The 20,975-nt window shown below is 40.5% G+C and overlaps 1 protein-coding gene across 4 annotated transcripts in view; it reads left to right on the forward strand.

The window, feature by feature from the left end:
* Positions 1 to 392: 392 nt before the first annotated feature.
* LOC138626329 (transducin-like enhancer protein 4) overlaps positions 393 to 20,975 on the forward strand; it is a 37,355-nt gene continuing 16,772 nt past the window's right edge. Inside the window, exons 1-7 of one of the 4 annotated variants that reach the window (XM_069707902.1) lie at positions 393 to 914; positions 1,248 to 1,345; positions 3,432 to 3,495; positions 3,668 to 3,712; positions 14,153 to 14,215; positions 18,907 to 18,981; positions 19,828 to 20,029. In XM_069707902.1, the coding sequence (XP_069564003.1) occupies positions 870 to 914; positions 1,248 to 1,345; positions 3,432 to 3,495; positions 3,668 to 3,712; positions 14,153 to 14,215; positions 18,907 to 18,981; positions 19,828 to 20,029 (592 nt within the window). In that variant the 5' untranslated portion in view covers positions 393 to 869. The remainder of the gene's footprint in view (positions 915 to 1,247; positions 1,346 to 3,431; positions 3,496 to 3,667; positions 3,713 to 14,152; positions 14,216 to 18,906; positions 18,982 to 19,827; positions 20,030 to 20,975) is intronic. The other 3 variants (XM_069707903.1, XM_069707904.1, XM_069707905.1) reach the window with 3 other exon arrangements.

Genomic DNA, 20,975 nt, shown 5'->3' on the forward strand with positions numbered 1-20,975 from the left:
AGATAGTTTCCCGATTAATCCCTGTGACATCTTTTAGTACCAGACCGAGCCCCCACGTGGGGAGTCTGCATAAATTACATGCTTCTGGATGCGATTGGACAATTTATGGATGATTGGCAGGAGGATGCAGCGCTCGCTGTGCACTTTTCCGTCGCTATTGGCTGCCTTTAATGGCCGCTCCTCCTTCAGACGACACGCCATTGGCTTTGGGGGCTTCGCGGAGGAGCCGGGAAGTTGTAGTTCTTTACAGCAGACGCACATCTGTAGGGTTTATTATCGACTAATATGAATTAAACTACACGTCCCGACGTCACGGTACGGGCTCTTGTAATTGTTGTGAATATGTAATTGCGCTCGTACGACTGGTTGCTTCTAAATTTGGCGTCGCAGGGGCAGGCTGTGAGGTGGTCGCTCGGCCGGTGCAGTATGAGGATGCGAACGTTAACGGAGGCTGTAGGAAATACACCGATAAACGCGTGAGAACGGCACGCTGTGGAGAAGCTCAGTCGCGGACGAGCAGGGTCCTGATGGGCCGAAAAGTTGATGCTTTGTAGGAAAAATCTGAGAAAAGAGAGGATTCGTTGTTAGTTCAGAAGGATAACATTACGCTTTGTGTGCATAGAATAAGGTGCTGGAGATTTTGGAGAAGATTGAGGCAACTTCTGCTTTGATTAACACACCGAATGGACTTTTGAAATCCCGTTTTACTGTCTTTGGCCAACCAAAGGTCCGAGGATGTTTCCACTCTTCACGGAACCTGCACGTAGCCCGCAAACTGGCCACTGACTGACCTTTTACGCACGGGGGAAGATCGGTTCGCTCGCGTTTTTTTTCCTGTTCATGTGGATGAACTTTACAATACATTTTTAATGATTCGAGATCTGAGCAAGATGTACCCCCCGGCTCGGCATCCGGTAAGTAGAGAGTAGCAGTCAAGGCAGTATGTCAAAACAGCGCTGATTAACAGCCGCGCGCCTGATGCGTAATCAGTTTAGATCAAGTTTCCGTGCCACTGGGCGCTCGCACGGACAATTGCGCTCATTGTCAAACTGCTGCAGCTGTATGTGTGTCTGTGTCTGTGAGTGTGCGTGGGTTAACGTGTAAGGAGACTGAGTGAGACCAAAAGGGCCATCCGTATCACAGAGGCCTATTGTCAGCTACAGTCCTGCCTGTGTGTGTCGTGACACTGAACTTTGGTGGCTCAGTTCTTCCTCTCTTCCCTCGCACGCTGTTTGGTTTGCGTTGAGGTCCCCCACCAGCCGGGACAGCCGTTCAAGTTCACCGTCACCGAATCCTGCGACCGGATCAAGGAGGAGTTCCAGTTCCTGCAAGCCCAGTATCACAGGTAAGAGTCTGAACATGACTTTAACGCTGCATGGACGCATCAGCTCATCAGCCAAATGACAAAAATACACATGAAGCTGTCTGCATTGCGTTGAAGAGTGATTATAAATTTGATCGTTTTGTTATTCTGGGTCTACATTAGAGCTGCAACAAGCAGAGGATACATTTATGAATTTATTGACAAAAAAAACTGTTAATTGTTTATTTATAAAATAAGTCATTTTTAAATGAGAAAATACCAAACATTTACTGGTTTGTAATTCTTAACTGTAGTGTAGAAGTATTTTATGGTTTTCTTCCATATTAAAGAAAAAACATGTCTTTTGGACCGTTAGTCAATAAAAACAAGAAAGTCACCTTGGGCTCAGGGACTTGTAAATTCGCTATTTGTCTCACAATCACATAAATAGGACAAAGAATTCATCAAGAAAATGATCAATTATAGATCAATCAATAATGGTGATATTCATGAGCTGCAGCCTCAGTTCAGTTTATAACCAGAAAGCCTCAGATTAGTTTAGAAAAAGGTCTTCCTGTGATGCTGCCTTGCACCTGCAGTCATGTATGAGTCAGACGGTATGACCAAAACATTAGGGAAATGCATGATGCAACGACACGAAATATGAGACAGAAACTGATTTCTGTTAAAGTTTTGGTTGAGAGGTGAATTATTCTTAGTTTGATGTAAATATCCATGTGAAGATGCCATGAAATTCTGCTCCTCAAGCACTCGGTGTGGAGCCAACACATTGCTAGTTTGTCTCAGGTCCATCTATCGCCAGAGACGACCCACAGGTAAACCCCATCGACCTCATGTGCAAGTCTCTCTCTGCAAGTGCAAGTGGTGTGAAATACTTTTTTTTACCCGACATGATGAAGTGTGAAATACACTGCTCAGGGGCAGAACCATAAGCACGATACCAATGCATAGTAATCACCTACTTCTGGCCACCTCGTAATTATGACCCAATCACCTGGTGAGATGAACCAGTGGTCCTGTTTGCTGGGCAGTCCGGGGTCTGAACGGGCTGAACCAGTGCGCTGCATGCTTAATGCTGCAGATCAAACTGTCTCATAGCAGTGAAACCCTAACAGGAGGGAGTTGCTGATTTGGCCGGGGGCGGGGGCTAAAGGGTGGGTCGGATTTACATGCTGAGAATACATCATGGCAGTCATTATGTTTCCTTATTTTTGTTTGTCATAAATGCCATGTTTTTTTTTTTTATCAAATCTTTTGTCACACCTAGTATTATTTAAAGCTTTCTGACTACATTATTAATCCTTTGGCTGAGATTATTCTTCAGCCTTCTGAGTGGATACGACAAACGGACACAGTTACAGTTATTATCAAGATGAAATAAAACCTCTTCATTGCAGTGAAGGTGACATGTTATACATTTTTACATTTCATCCAGCAGTACCAAAATTCTTAAGATGATTCCAATGTTTATATTTCAGTAACACGCTAAAATAGTTTAAAAAAAATGTATTTGGTATATCAGTATTGCAAGTGCACCTGCAAAAATATGATAACATTACACACCTCATGATTTGCTCATAAGATTCACAAAATCCTGCTGCAGTGATTCATTTAAGATTTCCAGGAATGCACGGCATCTAAAAGAGGTTATCTTTTGTGTAAAATGGATCCTCGTTATGTGTTTTTTTTTGTTGATGGTGCAGTTTGGGCTTTCACTCACACTGTAAGAATATAGGATGAGGTTTGTGTGGTTGTCCATTGATCCATTAATTACTGCACTGCATCTGCTGAGTAAGTGCACTGTGTCTGCAGGGGGGGAAATATGGCGCAATCCAAACAACTTTTTGTCTCTCTTTCTTCGTTGCACTCAAAATTAAAAATGCAAATTTAAAGTGACAGGTTGTCCTGACTTCACTGGCTCAGTATTCTGCAATTGGCATCTCGTTTCACTTCCTAAAGTCACGCTTTGTCAATTTCTTATATGATAAAACATTAGTTTAGACGGATAAGACTTCTAAAGTTGGTAATTATTTCTATTCTGTGTCTGTGTGTGAGTGTGTTTGATCATGACCTCGACTAACAAAACCTTTTCCTTTTTTACTCACAGTCTGAAACTGGAATGTGAGAAATTGGCCAGTGAGAAAACGGAGATGCAGAGGCACTATGTCATGGTGAGTTTCTCTGACTGTATGTGTAGTCATTAGTATTTTTTCACCTTGTGCAGTTAGAGGAACAGAGAGGACATGTTGAAGAAATTTCCCCTCGGGGATTAATAAAGTGTATAAAATCAAATAAAAAAAAATGTTTGACTGAACCTGCTTTGATCTTTGTTTTTTTTTTTAGTATTACGAAATGTCGTACGGACTGAACATCGAGATGCACAAGCAGGTAAGAAACGTTTTTTACTCAAATGTCTGAAAGAAGTCAAATCACACTGTAGTTATGAAGGTATTTCTGTGTCTTTATTATGCAAGCAAAAAAAACAGTTTTAAAAGCAAATTTCTTGCGCTGCAATCAAAAATCAAGTTTGTAAGTAAAAGTATATGAACTGAGAATAAAATTATTTGCGTTGCAAACAAATTTGCTCTGACAGTTTTGTTAGTTTTGGTCACAGAATTAAGAATTTTGCTTATGAAACTAGAGTTTTTGGCTGCAAATTGAAAACCTTTGCTCTCAAGTCCAAAACCTACAAGTTGAGTTGGATGTAGTGGGCGGGACATACGCTGGAGACGGGAGTTTCTATTGATGGATTGACTTCAGCCACACTTTTATTCTCAGTTCACATATTTTTACTTACAAACTTGATTTTTGATTGCAGTGCAAGAAATTTGCTTTTAAAACATTTTTTTTTTTTTGCTTGCATAATAAAGACACAAAAATACTTTGATACTAGTGGGTGTCAGGTGGTAGGCAGATGGAAATAAGATCAACAGGAGTTTAGTTTTAGTTTTTTTTTTTTATTTGTAACTGCAGTTATTTTCTAACAGTGAAGTGAATTTGGAGATCACTTGTGATCCACCACTTGTTCTGCTGCAAGGTTATGAATAGAACCGCTTTCACTTTATGGTTATTTAGATTTATAGTAATGTATCTCTCATTTTATACAACCTGGATTTTACAGTTTTGCTGTAATACCTGAGTTTCATCCTTATAGTGAAGCATTTTCCTCTTTGTGTTCAACATTCTCCCTGCCAGTGAGAGTCTAGTGTTAGCCTCAGTCTTGTATGTTTTATGTAGCTCACTACTCTGTTTCCTGATTTAAACAAAGCCTCCAGCCTGAAAATAAACCTCCGTGTTCAGTTTGTACAACGTAAACCAAACTGTATTATCAGTATTAGTGTACAACGTATACTAATTTTCCACTTCCACACAATGTCTCAATGTTTTGCATGTTTCTTGCAAAAAGAGTCCCATCACAGCGAGACAGGTTACAAGTGCAGCAAATCCAGTTGGCTATTTCCTCATTCAGATGTGGGGATGACTTTTTGGACATACCTTCAGAACAGCTGACAATTCTTGGGGAAACTTTCTGGAATTATTTCTCGATGCTTAAAATATCAGCTCATGATGCATACGTCAAAGGAAAATCTGCTGTATTTACATGGAGGACAACAAAAAAAAAAATCATGCTCAATAATTTTTTTCCCATTTCTCATCTGTTCTATTTTTGAGTGCTTGTGAGGTCGAGCAGTCATTTCACGTGAATAATAATTTCATCAGTTTAATTGAACAAGACAATGGGCTGAAAAATGACTGGAGCGAGCGAGGATTTGGCCTTTAACGAGCCTTTACATTATTGCTGCCTTTTTTTAAACACGGAAGGTCATTAGCATAAATGTCTGTGTTAACTGCACATCAGCTGCCAGGATAAATGGACCACAGCTAACCAGCTACACATTCATTTCCAGAGAAATGGTGTGTGCAGTGTGTGTGTGTGTGTGTGTGTGTGTGTGTGTGTGTGTGTGTGTGTGTGTGTGTGTGTGTGTGTGTGTGTGTGTGTGTGTGTGTGTGTGTGTGTGAGAGAGAGAGAGAGAGAGAGAGAGAGAGAGAGAGAGGAAGTGATAAATGCTTGGCCTTTGTCTTGCAGTGTGTATGCTTTTTTCTGTTTCTATACCGTGTGTTTACTTTGCTGTGTGTGTATGTGCGCACATGCGTGTGTGTTTAACAGCCTGTACATACTGTACATGTTTACTCTCAGTGTGTGATTGTGTGTATTTGTCTGTAGGCACACTGCAGTTGTTTATTTAGTTTTGTGTGTGCTATTTGTGTAGTTGTGCACATTGTGTGTGTGCTCATATATTGTAGACATACTTGTGTGTCTGTGTTGGTTTTTGTGTGTTTCTCTGTGTGGATGTTGCACTCAGATGCAGCTTTTTTTTACTGGGACACTAATCAGACTTGTCTGATGAAATATGGGGTGTCTACTATAAATCCCTGATGCCTGCTGTGTGTGTGTGTGTGTGTGTGTGTGTGTGTGTGTGTGTGTGTGTGTGTGTGTGTGTGTGTGTGTGTGTGTGTGTGTGTGTGTGTGTGTGTGTGTTTATATGGGCAAGATAGACTAAATAAAAAGCGGTAAATTGTGGCCTGTAGCTCTGTGTGGTGCCCAGTGATTTCTGTCAGGAGGGAGAATCCCTAATTTTTGCCAGTAGTCTGGGTATGAATGCTTTGTGTGTGTGTGTGTGTGTGTGTGTGTGTGTGTGTGTGTGTGTGTGTGTGTGTGTGTGTGTGTGTGTGTGTGTGTGCGTGCGTGCGTGTGTGTGCGTGCATGCATGTTTTCTCTGTGTATGTATGTGTTAGTGAGAGAGCGAGAGAGTATTGGAAGCAAACGATTTTGACTTTTAGCGCAGCGTGCCTGGGCATTAATGTGTGTTTCTCATCCTTGGCATACCATATGACAATATGAAATATGCGGCTCGTTTGAGCGAGGCTGAAATTGAAGAGAGAGCAGGTGGTGGTGGTGGTGGTGAGGATGTTGTTGAGGATGGGATGGCGGGGTGGTGCCATTAAGGCAGTCGGCCTCCACTACGAAGTGAGTCGCTAATATTGCTTGTTTAGCATTTTCTGAGGGTAATAGGCCTATTGATTTTTGGCTGTGCTCTCTGTTTTATTTACACACAAGGGCTGTGGTGCCCGGGGAGTGAAATGTACCAACGCTCGTTAAAGAGAAATTGACTGGTAGATGGAGGACAGGCTGGGAGGTGTGTGTGTGTGTGGGGGAGCTTGGGGGGTGAGGAGGGAAGAGGAGGGTGCAAGGGGTGTAGAGCACGGGACCGAGCTACGAGAGGACAGCTAATCAATTGCAAATTAGCGAGGCTGAAAGAGAAATAAAGCAAGCGAAGGATGTAGAGAAAAAGGGGAAGGAGGAGGGAGGAGAGAGTGGTGAAAGGAGGAAGTAATAAGACGTTTTGATACTGAAGACTGGCAGTGATTCCAATGAGCTCTGACAGCTCATTTTACTGCAGCCGAGAGGGAACCATTTGTTCCAATTTGAAGATTTTGGTCACGTAGTTTTATATTTGGATTTGGACTTTTAAAAAATGCATTAAGACCTAGATTAGAACCACGCAAGGATGTTTGAATAACACTGAAGGAGATTTCATCCTGTGATTTCTCTTTATATTTTGGGTTTTAATGTAAAATTTCCATATACATAAAAAAAAAAAAAAGAATCTTTATATTTCACATCTTTGTTTAACAGGATTGTTAAATGGTGGCAGGCTGGGTCAAACTGGAACAGTCTATCAAAGTGGTTTCTTTCACAAAATTTGTGAGCACTACTTACATGCAGATTGCAAATGAGGCAATGTTACTGTTGCTCACAATTTGAAGATCATCTTTTGATCAAGCATTGGTTGCTTTGTTTGATATTTGTTTTGATTAGGGAAATCAACAGGAGAGGAAATATGGTTGCAAAAATGCAAACATTTAGGAAATTTGGTGAAAAGGGTGCCAGAACTTACAGACGTGCAGTTGCGACAAAGTCGCACACAAACATTTTTTTTTTTTTTTAAGTTTAGATACCAATAAGAAACCACTGGTGTATTTTTTTGTGTTTTTATATATGTAAATATGCCCAGACTGAATGTACTCTTGTTTATAGTTGATTATTCACCACTAACCCTGGAGGAAGAGGAACTTTATCTTAAACTTGAGTAAGGTGCAAAAATACTTAAGAGCTGCATCCTATAAACAACAAATTTACATGAAACACTCATTTTGCAGCTTGAGCAGCTTGTAGCCTGTCTATACAGCTCAACCTTTGTTTTTACCTCTCCCCTCAGATCTGGCTGTGTCTTTCACACACCCACTCTCTCGCACACAAACACACACACACACACACACACACACACACACACACACACACACACACACACACACACACACACACACACACACACACACACACACACACACACACACACACATACACACACACACAGTCACAAGGGAATATAGCCTTTATATGGTGGGGTCCATTAGGTGTATTAGCTGGTGGTGAAAAGTGGTGCTGATGTGGTGCTTACAAAGCTCCAGGGGAGATGGACATTTGATCTTCTATCTGACCCAATCTGACTCCAGGGCTCCGGCCTGATCTAATTTCTTTGTTGTTGGGAGTTAAAGTGGGAGTGTTTGAGCTGTTCCTCCTTTTTTATTATAGTTATTCCCCTGTTGGACCATATTTTTTGTCGTAAGGGGGTTGTTTATGAGCTACACTAGCTTGCCACAGAATACGAAAATAACAAGGAGGTTTCAGGTAAATAATGAAACCATATTTAGCAGATATTTCTACAGAAGCCACTTTTCTGTTCATAAAATTCAGCAGCTGTGGCCGATCACAGCGTTTGTTGCATTTTGTTGGTGTTTTTGAAGTTTGATCGCGTACAGCTCCTGCTCGCTGTTTTTTTCTCTTTTTTAACTGGAGGAAGATTTCTGCAGGACTCATACGCAGGATCAAAGATAATTCAGTGCACATGATCTCCCCTCAGAGGTTGCTGCTGCTTTATGTGACCACAGAGTCCTCTAATCTAGCAATAAGCTCCGTAGATCGACCCGGTTTGAGTCCTAACCTTCGATGACTCCCTGGCCAATCGTTTCTTCTTATTTATTCTCCGTGAAGCCACTGACAGGTCCAGGTTGAAGCTGAGTCCTGATCATTGGCAGAAAAACATTCTCCAGGTTTGCACAGGCTGCAAGACACTTTTTAAAGAAGAAAAGGGGGGGCTCTGCTTTTTTGCCATATTCTCCACACTGTGAACATGTGTGTTGGCCAAACTGACTGCCGTCCGTGCACTCTGGCCGACGGTCAGGACGGTTCACCATTGATGTAAAATGTCACCTGAAATTGGTTGTGTTGCTTCGTGGAAACGCACCTTCTTTTCCTTTTCTGCTCCAGTGGTTTTGTTTCCATTTCGGTGGCGAAATCAGGGTCAACTCTTCAAAATGAATCGATTGGTCGCTCAGGTTGTCAGTGGAGATCTGCATCTGCACAACTGACGTAGTAACTTAAGAATATTTATTTTTTGCTTTTTTTTTTTAAATCAAAACCATTGCAGTTTTAGAGTATCATAGTAGCCCTTTATGATCTGTTTAGTATTTTTCAGTTTATTGATTAATTGTTTGGTCCATAATATGAACACTAAAACATTCAAATGTTATGGGTTTCAAAGAGGACTCAGAAAGTATTCACATTTCAGAAGCTGAAGCCTGTACATGTTTTGGCCCCTTTTTATTTGAAAATGAACAAACTAACAATTTAATTATCAAAATAAGTTTCCAATTAATTGTCTGTCAAAAAATAATAATAAAGAAAACCAAGCCATTGTGTTCAGACGACCATTCATTTTTATTTATTTCTATACAATATAAAAAGCAGTTCGCAGAATCAGATTGCAGATACTTGCTTGAGTTGTGTTAAATCATAGTTTTGTGGTCACAGTTTTATATGCAAATTGATTGAAAAGTTAACTGCTTTGTGAAATTGAAAACCAGTGTCTGAAATGGTTGGAAAAAAAATCAAGCCAAGAGTTTAAACAGTAAAGAATGCATTTAAAAATGATTTAAATTGACATGATTTATAGTTATGGCTGAAATCTTTGATGATGTAATGGCAACATCCACTGTTGCGTTATTTCCAACCCATCTTTCATTACCACTTCATTAATCAAAATCAGTATTAACAGTTGTAAAAGTTGCAGGAACATTGGCATCATTGGTAAGGTCTGCAGAGTGTTTTGATGATATAGCTCGATACTGTAGCTCTTTTACTTGTGGCAGCCTCTTATACAGCTTGATCCTCACCACTGCAGCTTTCAACCATCCACTCACTGTCTCCTTGAACATTCACACACTTCTACCACACCAGAAGAAGCATTTCTTTTATTCCTTTACTTCTTAAGCTGAAGCTTTGGGTTGCTGTTTGTCTTCTGGAGGATCACCAACTAATTTTACAGCTGTAAAATACTGAACAGTTAACACTAAGGTTCCTTTGAGCAAGGCACTTAAACCCCAACCAGGTGCTTCAGTTCAGTATCTCCAGGGCTAATATGTACCGGGCAGCTCCCCGGTGTGTCTGAATGTGAAGACGAACCGAGCTGAAAAAGGGCATGTGTGCTCAGCAAGTCTTCCCTGGATAAACGTTAAATATAAAACGAAAATGTCAGTGTTTTAGGTTGTCTGTGTGTGTGTGTGTGTGTGTGTGTGTGTGTGTGTGTGTGTGTGTGTGTGTGTGTGTGTGTGTGTGTGTGTGTGTGTGTGTGTGTGTGTGTGTGTGTGCGGCACAGCATTAATCACAGGTAAGTTTGAAGTGGAAGCGTCCCTCGAGTTCTCCCATTTACTTGACACTAAATGGCTCCCCTGCTCCACTGATAGTTGGTGCTCAAGCATCCTGTGTCTCACAGAAATATTTTTAAACTCTACTTTAGTGGACTCTGAAGTGCTGTGTTAAAAGTTCAGAACTCTTTGAAAAAAAAAAAAAAAAGCATCCTCAGAAAGAACAAGGGTTCTGGTCTGTCAGACATGTTTAAAGATATTTTCTAACAGAGTGTCATAGTTTGTGACATAGTTGTAAGAAAGTGAATAATGAAAAGTGAACACAGAATGACTCAACATGGATCCACTTCAGTACATTACCTCTTAAATCTGTTGAAATAACTCAGACTGTCTGAAGAGTGAATAAGACTCAGCATGAAGTATGCCTCTGTCTTTCTGCATGGTTTTCTCTCAGCTGAACACATTTTTGATGAAAATATGTCTGTTCATCTTTTCTGCAGCTTCTACTCTAAACTGGTCAAATCTTCACTGAGCTGCTGCTTCTTTGGCCGAGGGCTTCCTCGTCTTCAGCCTCAGTCGAGATAAAGTCAGATATGTAAAAGTCAACTTTAAGCCCTGGAAAGTATTTGACATGATATAAAAGAATCAACTTTACTTAGATAGTGGTGTTTGTACTAAAATGCAGTTAGATGTGCGTTTTATAAATACTATCTGCTTTACATTCAGTGTAAACTTATTCATAAAAAATAGTTTTGGCTGTTCTTTCAAACTGATGTGAGATCCTCTTGACTTCTGACACTTCGAAATGTTCTCACAAGAACTTTGTGTCTTGTTGATCTCAAGTGTAGAGTTGAAGCTACTACTCAATAAATTCAATAGTGAATCAATTAGTTTAGACCGACAGTTACTTGTTTTGATAATTTTTTTAAACTATAATTCCAAATATTCTCTGATGAATATTTGCAGTGTTTCTTTGTCAACAAAAGGAGACGAATAGCTTCGGTTTTGTGCAACCAACAATATAAAACCCAGAGTGTTTTCTAACATATTGAGTGGGTCTTGTACATTTTCTCTGCATCGGGTTCATCACTCATCCAAATGGCTACAGTTTAGACTTTGCATCTTCTTTTTAATTCCAAACAAATATTAAAAAAAAGCATAAAATAGTTTTTTGTAAACAGGATTTTTTTTCCTCACTAATAAAGTTTGTATCTCAAAGACCATTATAAAACTGATTTCCTTTCATTGGATTAAGCCCTCTCTGGTCAACTAAATAGAGACTGACATATATGTTTTGAACTGTTATAAACTGCTGCACAAATGTATTCAGACATGTTGCTGCATTAACAGGATATATTAGACTTTAAAAGGCTCTACACAGAATTGTCTCAACAACAGTGTAAGTAAATCTGCCGGCAGTTTTCTCATGAATGTACCTTCTTCCGGTATTTATACTATAATGTTTATCTCAGGTAATCACGAGAGGAAATACTGTCTGTTATACTCTGTCTGTCTGTTATTCGTACTTAATCTTACAAATAGAGAAGGTGAGGTTCCTCCCTGTGTGCCCATTTGTCTGTTTCTGCGTGAGTCTGTGTTTGTGTTTGGCTTTGAGTTGCACTCCTCGCACTCCCTGTGGGACAGTGGATCAGGCAATTTCCTGTTAAAAAAAAATCCTACCTGATCTGGAGAGAGAGAGTGCTGTATAATCTTTAAAAGCCAGCCCTTGGGTTCAGTAAAAACATCTGATGAATACAGAGGAGGCGGGGTGTGGAGGTGTGCACATGCCGATGGATGTGTGTGTCCTGCCGCAGTGTTGCTCGGGCTGCTGTCTGAAGGATTTACAGTGTGAGTCTGTGGGTTCGCTGTCATTGCCACTGGGGGCTTCTGTTACCTCTGATGCCAGAGCAAAGTTCCCCTCTGCCAAGGTTGTATGCATGAAACAAGCACTTGGCAAGGTGTAGCTTCTTGCACTTGTGTTGGGACTTGGGGGAATTATCTCAATCGACGATGGCTTTTTCAGATGTTGGCTCTTAATTTAGCTGATTAAGTCAACAAAAATGTCACATGTTTTCCTTCAGCTGTCTGATGAAGTGGACTTCTCTTTCTGTTCTCCTCCACAGCCTCAGGAGGGCCAAATCCTGGGTTTCTATTTACAAATCATCCATTAGGCTGATGTTGACTGATGTTCAGAGAGTGCAAGCAGTAGAATAACCTTCCAGAGATCCTGAAGGATAAGTGTTGTAGTCTGACCGATACTGGATTTTTGAGGCTGTAAAACTTTCATATTTGGTCATTTAAAAATTCACATACCTGATCCAAAGAAAAACTCATAACATTTACAAATGCCTCCACCACCCAGTGAAGTTTACATGCATATCTGTCCAGACTCATAAACCACTCAGAACACCTCATTGGTTTTATTGCTGTAGGCTCTCTGAAGCATTTCAGGTGCTGTTGATGATCAAGCAATGAAAGTTGGAATACTCATATCCTGTCAATCAACTAATCGATTAATCAACTAACTATTTCAGCTCGAGTGAAGACAACACTTTTAAAAATGAAAAGAATCTCGTGGTACCGCGTTTGAAAGAAATGAACTCACAGCACCAGAGCTCTGCAGCCTTCCTGTCTAAAATCTGTAGACTTTAAGTGCTTCTTACATAATACACCCAAATCTTCAATCGAAACAGTCAGTGGTTGGGTTGTATTGTGGGTAACGGTGCTAAGTTTGACCAGGAAAAAATAAAATCTACAATAGTTCTGTCTCTGCTGCATCAATTTCGAACTTTGTTAAAAAAAACAGTACATTTTGAGTTTGACGGTGTTGCCGTAGTCCTCTGCTAAATTGATGCAGTACCCCTTTAAGTTGGTTTACATTGACTTGTCAGTTTAGTGTCAATTGTCTTTTTTTTTTTTTTTTTGGACAAACTAACCCATTTTATTTCCTTTATTCTGTCATGAAGAGTTTAGACAGAAGGGTCTTTGGCATCTTGGAAGGAAATACACTTCAGTGAGTCCTGATATTGATATCAGCAGCAGGATTTCAAGGCCAAAGATGTTGCGCTTCAACTCGGGGAACCATGTTCATGTAGCCTGAGGAAAAAGTACTCAACAGTACAAGAGTGAAAATGTGAGGCGAAGTAAACATGTTTCCGCAAAAAAAGAAGCACATGAAACTTTTAGCGCTCCTCATTCATGAGTTTGTGCACTGAATATATAACTATCTTAGTGAGCATCCCTTCCTGAAGCCTTTTACAGTTCCAGATACAACATAACGACTGGTATTAGTGATAACAACAACACTGTTGGCTGGATTTGTATGTGTGTTATAAATGTACTGATAATTGCAAAGTGCTTGTGCGTGTTAATGCTTGTGTGAAAGATTATTTGTCTGCGTAGAAGTCGTCACTAAAAACGTACTCACTCCCTGGTTGGCATGCAAATATTTACATTCTTGTGTGAAGTGTGGATACTTCATGAAAAACTGCATGATTATGACATCATTATATATCTGCTTTTTCAGTCGAACTTCTTGGCTGATACAATGCGCACACAAAGATAACTCGATAATGAATTTTCAGAGAGCGCTCGGTCTGTGGAGTTTGTTTTTACTGTTTTGGTGACATCAGTGCCTGTGCACCGCACTACCCAGAGATCATCTTCAAACCAAACAATGTGGGTGGTACTGTGGTGTCTCTTTTTCTTGTATTTTTCTGCAGATGACTTTCTGTCGGTTTTGCTCTTTTCACGGTTTTTGCTGCTCACGCTGTCTTCACATTTCCTCTCTTGTTCATTAGAATGCTTAAATAAAAGCCCTGAAGTTGAAAATGCACAACTTCCTGTTGGCCAGAAGCATCCAACTGCTGAGTGTACATCAGATTCGGTCGTATGAAGTGGCCATACAGTTATTTACTTGAAAATAACGTGGGCTGTCACTTAAATATAAACTGAGCTGATGTCAGCAGTTGAAGGTTGGCCGAGGAGGACGACGCCTTCTTGTCTGCTGGGGAATTTGAAGATAATTGTGTTCTCTGCACCCACCTCTCTGTCTTGCAGGCGGAGATCGTCAAACGGCTGAACGCAATCTGCGCCCAAGTCATCCCCTTCCTCTCTCAAGAGGTAAGACTCAAAAATGCCTGTCACTGTGAGTTAAGAGGGAGGTGGGTGAGAGAGAGAGAGAAGACACAGAAGGTAGAGAAGTGTGTGGTGGATTGTGAGGCAAAAGAGTCAAATATGGACACACGCATGCACAGAGCCATGTATACACGCACACACACACACATGCACGCACACACACACACACACACACACACACACACACACACACACACACACACACACACACACACACACACACACACACACACACACACACACACACACACACACACACACACACACACACACACACACACACACACACACACACACACACAGATTATCCTGGGCTAATCCCTCCTGCTCAGGATAGGCAGATATGCTCTGAACTTATCAAATGTCTCCCACTAACATATGCAGGAGCCAGCGGCTCAGTGTGAGAGAAAATACTTTTGTGTTAAATACATTATAATTGCGTGCACATACAGTAGTGGGTGTGAGAAGTGTGTTTTCTACCGTGTGTTTATTATGGAATCTTTTGGTGTGTGTGTGTGTGTGTTTAGCTGATAAATCCTCCCTCTGAGGGGCTAACAGAGTTTGTGTGTGTGTGTGTGTGTGTGTGTGTGTGTGTGTGTGTGTGTGTGTGTGTGTGTGTGTGTGTGTGTGTGTGTGTGTGTGTGTGTGTGTGTGTGTGTGTGTGTGTGTGTGTGTGTGTGTGTGTGTTGAGGGGTGGGAACAGCAGGAAGGAGTGAGTGTGGACTCCAAAAGCTCTCCTCCAGATTAGCCATGGATTAGGAGGGTTTAGGGTGGATTAGGAATAATGGCATTAGACTGTGGTGCTGCTACACAGCCCTGAGGCCCGCAGAGAGGGGAGGCAGGGAGAGGAAGCTGCTTTGTTTTGATGCACAGCCTCGTTTACTGTGTTTGCACACAAAGTGTAACACAGTCACGTTATTATTGTGCAGCAAATCACATCGCCTGTGTCTGCATATGTTTGTGAGAGATTTTTGTCATTTTTGGGTATTGTTCCTCCGTGTACGTTGGGATTTTTTTTTGGCAGTAGCATACTTGTCTCTAATAAGATTAGTCCACAAAAATGCGTTAAAATATGTCATCTACGTATGTAAGTAAGATTGAGTCACACATTTGTAATAGCAGGATTACAGGATCGGGTCTATATTGTGTATCACGTACTGCCAATTAACTCATGTTTAAAGACTTGTTCCTGTTCAGCCCCTTCTCATACACCAGGGCGTCGGATACAGTGTTTTTTGTCAATGTCATCGATACACACAAGGTGCCCTTTAGCGTTGGCCCCGTGACCTGGGTTTAAGAGGGAAGTCACGTGACGGAGTAGAAAGTCATAAAGTCTGTGTAGGCAGGACGTTGAACCAACACAGGAATTTCACTGAGCAGTGTCTGAGTCTTTGGAAAAGTCAATGTGGATATCTTACGTAACTTGCATGACGTATGTAACGTTACTTATTTTAACCCAAACCAGGATCTTTTTATAAACCTAACCACATTGTTTTGGTGCCTAAACCGAAGCTATTTTGTGTCTCTGGCGGCACATGCTTTGATAAAGCGGCAGTTTTGACTGCCAGGGATGAAAGCATGACGGCCTATTTTTAGATCAGATATTTTTTGATGTAAATCACAATTTTGCTTAATTTGTGATACATTTTTATTAAGTTATTGTAACTTTTTTTGTGTTTGGCTTATATCTTTTTTCTGTGGACAAATGACGAGCATTTCGACTCAGCTAGCTGTTACTGTTACTGGAGCTCATAAGTATAGTGTCTCATGACCTCCTTCACAACTTGCTTTTTTCACCATTTCGTCTTTTATTCTGAAAATGCATTATAATGCAACCCTTATAGAAACACCACATGAATTTTACACGAGCAAAAACTGTTTATGAAATGCATGTGTGAAACATGTATTTTGCCCATGGGAAACATTTGGGAACATTTTCAAGGTGTAATTTGTGAAGCCCATGTGGATTCTGTTTCCCCCATGTTATCATATGTTGCTACATTTGGTAAACATGTGTCATACATGTGATCACATGTGTCTCATGTGGAAAACATGGGAAACTCGTGTTTTTTTTTCTGTAAGGGAAACACTACTGCGACACGATGTGACCATTTCCAACGTAATATTGAGCAGATTTCTTCTGATGGGAACTATTTTCATGATTTATTCCCACAGCCTCTGTGTTTAGTTATATTTGATCCGGTGTGCCGCTCTGCAGTTTCCACACAACACTGTGGTTCTTAGGAAAATCTCCATTTGTTGAGCTGTTGCTGTTTTTGCTGTTATTGCCACGATTGTTCACCTTCCCCCGGCATCAGTGTGCCCAAGATTTGTAGTCTTTCAGAGGATGATGCCTCAGTACTGCCTTTGGTGCAACAATGAACAATGAACACTATCTGTATCCATTCAAACGACAAAGTAAATTATTTATTATATAAGATAATTTTGTGTTGTCCATCCCAGGTTTATAATTATTGAAAATGTTGATAATAATGGTATAAAAGCAAGCTACCAATTTTACCAGAGTGATGGATGTTTTCTCGTGTGTGTGTGTCACGTTCAGGCTGGTTGGATTCAGTCTGCAGAGGTGTAGCTGAACTCGGTGGTCAGGTTCATTTCCACACCTGATAAGCTCTTTCATCTCTGGCGTACTTTGATGTTTTGCGCTCCTGGATGAATCTTGCCGCTCTCTCTCACCGTCTGGATCCGTCTTCCTCTCTCTGTACCCTTTGTATGACTTTGCCCTGCTAGCTGTCTGTCTCTCTGGATATCTGTCTCATTCTCTGGCTCTCGACAAAAAAAATATGTCTGTTTCTGCCAGTTGAAGTTTTTGCAGCAAAAACACCATTATGAGATGTGTGAGCAGAAAAAAAGACAAGAGAATTCAATTGAATTTCTGGTTATAGCTGCTGTGCCATAAACATGTTAATTCTCTCACACACTGGGCTCCTTCTTTGGATATTGTAGGAGTCTATACCAGAATGATGTTGTGCTATCGTGGACCCATCTCGTGGCACGTCCTTGGGCATCCCCCTGTTTGGTTTTCTGCTCCACGCAGAAGGAATTAACTGGCCTGTGTGAGTTACACTTGACCAGCTTTAGTGCACTCTAATTAGCTGCTTGCTGTTTTTTCTGCCCGGCGATTTTTAATGAACGCACCGCTGAGTGTGGAATTGTGAAAAGAACCACTAGTTTTCCACATAAAGTGCTAACAGCAGTGATGACTCAGAGGTGTCATGGCCTCTTCTTAGTTCAGAGCTTTGGAGTTTAATACCATGTTGGACGCTTTTGTCAAGAAGTTGAAGGAAAAAAATATCAGGTTCAGGATACAGTAAACGTTTATAATTCACTCTGTTACTGTGCATTTATAACTCACTGAACAAGACGAACAACAGCGTGTCAGCTTTTATCACTACTAATGTATATGTGAAGGTCATTGTGTAACGTTACAGTGTGTGACTAATTGATTGTGTGATTCAGGTTCGATAGACAAAACAGACTGACGCCATTGGACAGAAAAAGTAGAAATGTCATCATAAAACACATTTCAAAGACGGATGTAGCAATCTTACATTTAGATAAGGTGGGTGTGGTATAATAGTAGTAATAATAATTATAATTTGCTTTATTTGTGTAGCCCCTTTCACACAAACAATGCAGCTCAAAGTGCTTTACAGCAAGAAAATGACATGCACTAAGTGCCTCACATAAAAACGGATATAAAGGAACATGAAAACATGTAACAGAATGTAATTTCAAAATATGAACAGATGAAATTAAACACAAAAGAAGACATTAATAAAATCAAATAATTGAAATACAGAATAAAGTACAACACATTTTAAAGGCACATAAGTGCAAGACAGTTTCAGGTGTAGCTAGGTAAGGGTTAAAGTAAAGAGAAATGTTTTGAGCTTTCTTTTCAAAGTATTTACTGAGCTGTCTACTCTGATATCTACAGGTAGTGTTCCTCAGCTTTGGAGCACAATTGACAGAAGCTGCATCCCACATTTGTGTTTCAGTTGTTGGATCCTCCAATAGACACGCAGCAACTGATCACAATGTTCTTGAAGCAACATGGTTAGCCAGAGTTAGCGATGTAACTTGGTCCAAGCCCATCCAGAGTTTTGAATGTGAGGAGGAGGACCTTAAAGTCAATACTTTGTGTTACTGGTAGTGAGTGCAGAGCAGCTAGAACTGGACTGATGCTCTCTGCTGTTGGTTCTGGTTAACAGCTGAGCTGCAGAGTTTTGGATGAGCTGAAGTCTCTCTGTTGTTTTCATATGGGTTCATATCCATCTTATTTAAATGTTCTTCACATTTACTTTATTATGACTCTGCTGAAAGCCACCAGTTGAAACACGCTGACTGACAACCAAGTTATTCTTTGCACTGAAAGTGTTGCTGGAGTTGTGACTCACATGTTTGTAGAGTCTTTTTTGTGACTCACACGTGTGTAGAGTCTTTTTGATATGCTATATTATCATCTTTAGTTACACCAGAGAATTGTTATAGGATGAATTTGTGATTCTATAGGAGCACGGTTGTTGTTCCCTCTAATCTTCAAAATCACTCTTAAAAATCCAGATGTCTGAGTTCAACTAAATGTTCTTTTCTCCATCTCTGCTGCTGTTCCAGGAACTCACTCAGATTATTTCTGTCTGTCTGTCTCTCAGCATCAGCAGCAGGTGGTGCAGGCAGTGGAGAGGGCCAAGCAGGTCACCATGGCTGAACTCAACGCCATCATAGGAGTGGGTGTATTTTACTCACACACACACACACACACACACACACACACACACACACACACACACACACACACACACACACACACACACACACACACACACACACACACACACACACACACACACACACACACACACACACACACACACACACAAAGAAGATGCAGAGAGCTTTTTTATTATAGCAGAGATAAATGTAAATCTTGAAAAGGATAATGTGAAGAAAGTGCAGCTAATCAGTGGGTAGCAATGCTGAAGGACATGCAGAATGAATGAATGAATCAACATTACCAACAACAAAGATGAGTGTCGTTCGTGTTTTCACATCACTCTTTCACTGAAGTTCAATAAACGGGTAGACATTTTCAACTTCAGTGAGTCTCTGTCAGGATACTGAGTCATGTTTATTTATAAAGACTTACAATGTGAAATATAGCTCTTTTACAGTAAATCATCACATAACCTTGTACAATGTTAAAAGCAGTTATTTCCATAATACACCTGTTGATTGCTTTCTAAAGGGGGTGAGAGAGATTTAATGGCCAAATGTAGCTTATCACAGTTAATGTTGGTTATATGAGTAATACCATAAACAATATATAAAAGCAGAAATTCCATTCCATAGAAACTGTATGTTTGAGGTGATGAAATAATATTTACAATAGCGTAAAACTCACCAGGCCGTAGTCTGAATGTATCAAGTAACATTTGATACACCTAATATTCATTTTTTCCCCATTTACTTTTATTTGGTCTCTGTCTTCCCTTCTTCCTCTCATCTGTGTCCTCACCCCTCCTCCTTGTTTGTCTCCTATAACTCTTTACTGAGTGTGTCTGTGTGTGCTTCAGCAGCAGCAGCTCCAGGCTCAGCACCTCTCCCACGGCCACGCCATTCCTGTCCCGCTCACGCCCCATCCAGCGGGCCTGCAGCCCCCTCTGCCCCCGGGGGCCAGTACTGCTAGCCTGCTGGCTCTGTCCTCCGTCCTGAGCCACCAGCTTCCGCTCAAAGATGAGAGGAAACACCACGATAACAACAGCGAACACACAAGAGGTGAGGCCTGCGTGCTTTGTATGTGTGTCGATTCTGCTCTGTGTGTGCCTGTTTCTGTGCAAGTGTTGGCGTCTCCATGTCTGAAATATGTCTTACAATGCTTTACTGGTTCTTTCTGTGTTTATAAGTCACAGTGGGAGTTTTTTTTTTATTACTATTATTATTTATTAGGCTAAATTTGTAGTTCTACTGCAGTTACAGTTTAATCTAGAAATAATGCAAACTAACTATTATAACACACACACACACACACACACACACACACACACACACACACACACACACACACACACACACACACACACACACACACACACACACACACACACACACACACACACACACACACACACACACACAAAATAACTGCTGAAATTAGTATTATGGTACATTTTTGCAACCTATGAAATAAGAGCTTTTTTAAAATTGCTTTAAATCTTTACATTTACCGAGAAAATCAGATATAAAGCCTTTGTTTATCTTGAAACCTTGTAAAAACCTTTTGTAACATGCCATAATTTAATACAAATTGCAGTAATTTGCACTGTTTAATTTCACTCAAGCACATGCTAAATATGTTTAACAAACAAAAACATGAAGGATTAAATCTTGTGTTCAGTTAATGATCCCAAACCATTTTTACATGTGGAGAATATCCAGTCATAGTTATGAATTATATCTCATCTTGTACTGTCTGATGTTTAATTGTTGGTACTGTGAATGAACAGCCGTTTAAACAATTAAAAACTGATTTGTCATTATGCCGTTTTAATTGGCCTAATAAGGAGCAATACACAACCACCATGATGCCTCTTTTCTCTTGTACACAGAGAGCGTCTCTAATTCTTCTCTGAGCTGACTTTGAGCTCAAGCATTTAATTACAGTTCATAGAGACGTAGATATGAGTGTTTGTGTGTGTCTTTGTGTGTGTGTGTGTGTGTGTGT

This window comes from Brachyistius frenatus, unplaced genomic scaffold (genome assembly GCF_029030835.1).
Source record: "Brachyistius frenatus isolate BFR_SWC_R1_liver_20210118 unplaced genomic scaffold, ASM2903083v1 Contig_72, whole genome shotgun sequence".
Lineage (NCBI taxonomy): Eukaryota > Metazoa > Chordata > Actinopteri > Embiotocidae > Brachyistius > Brachyistius frenatus.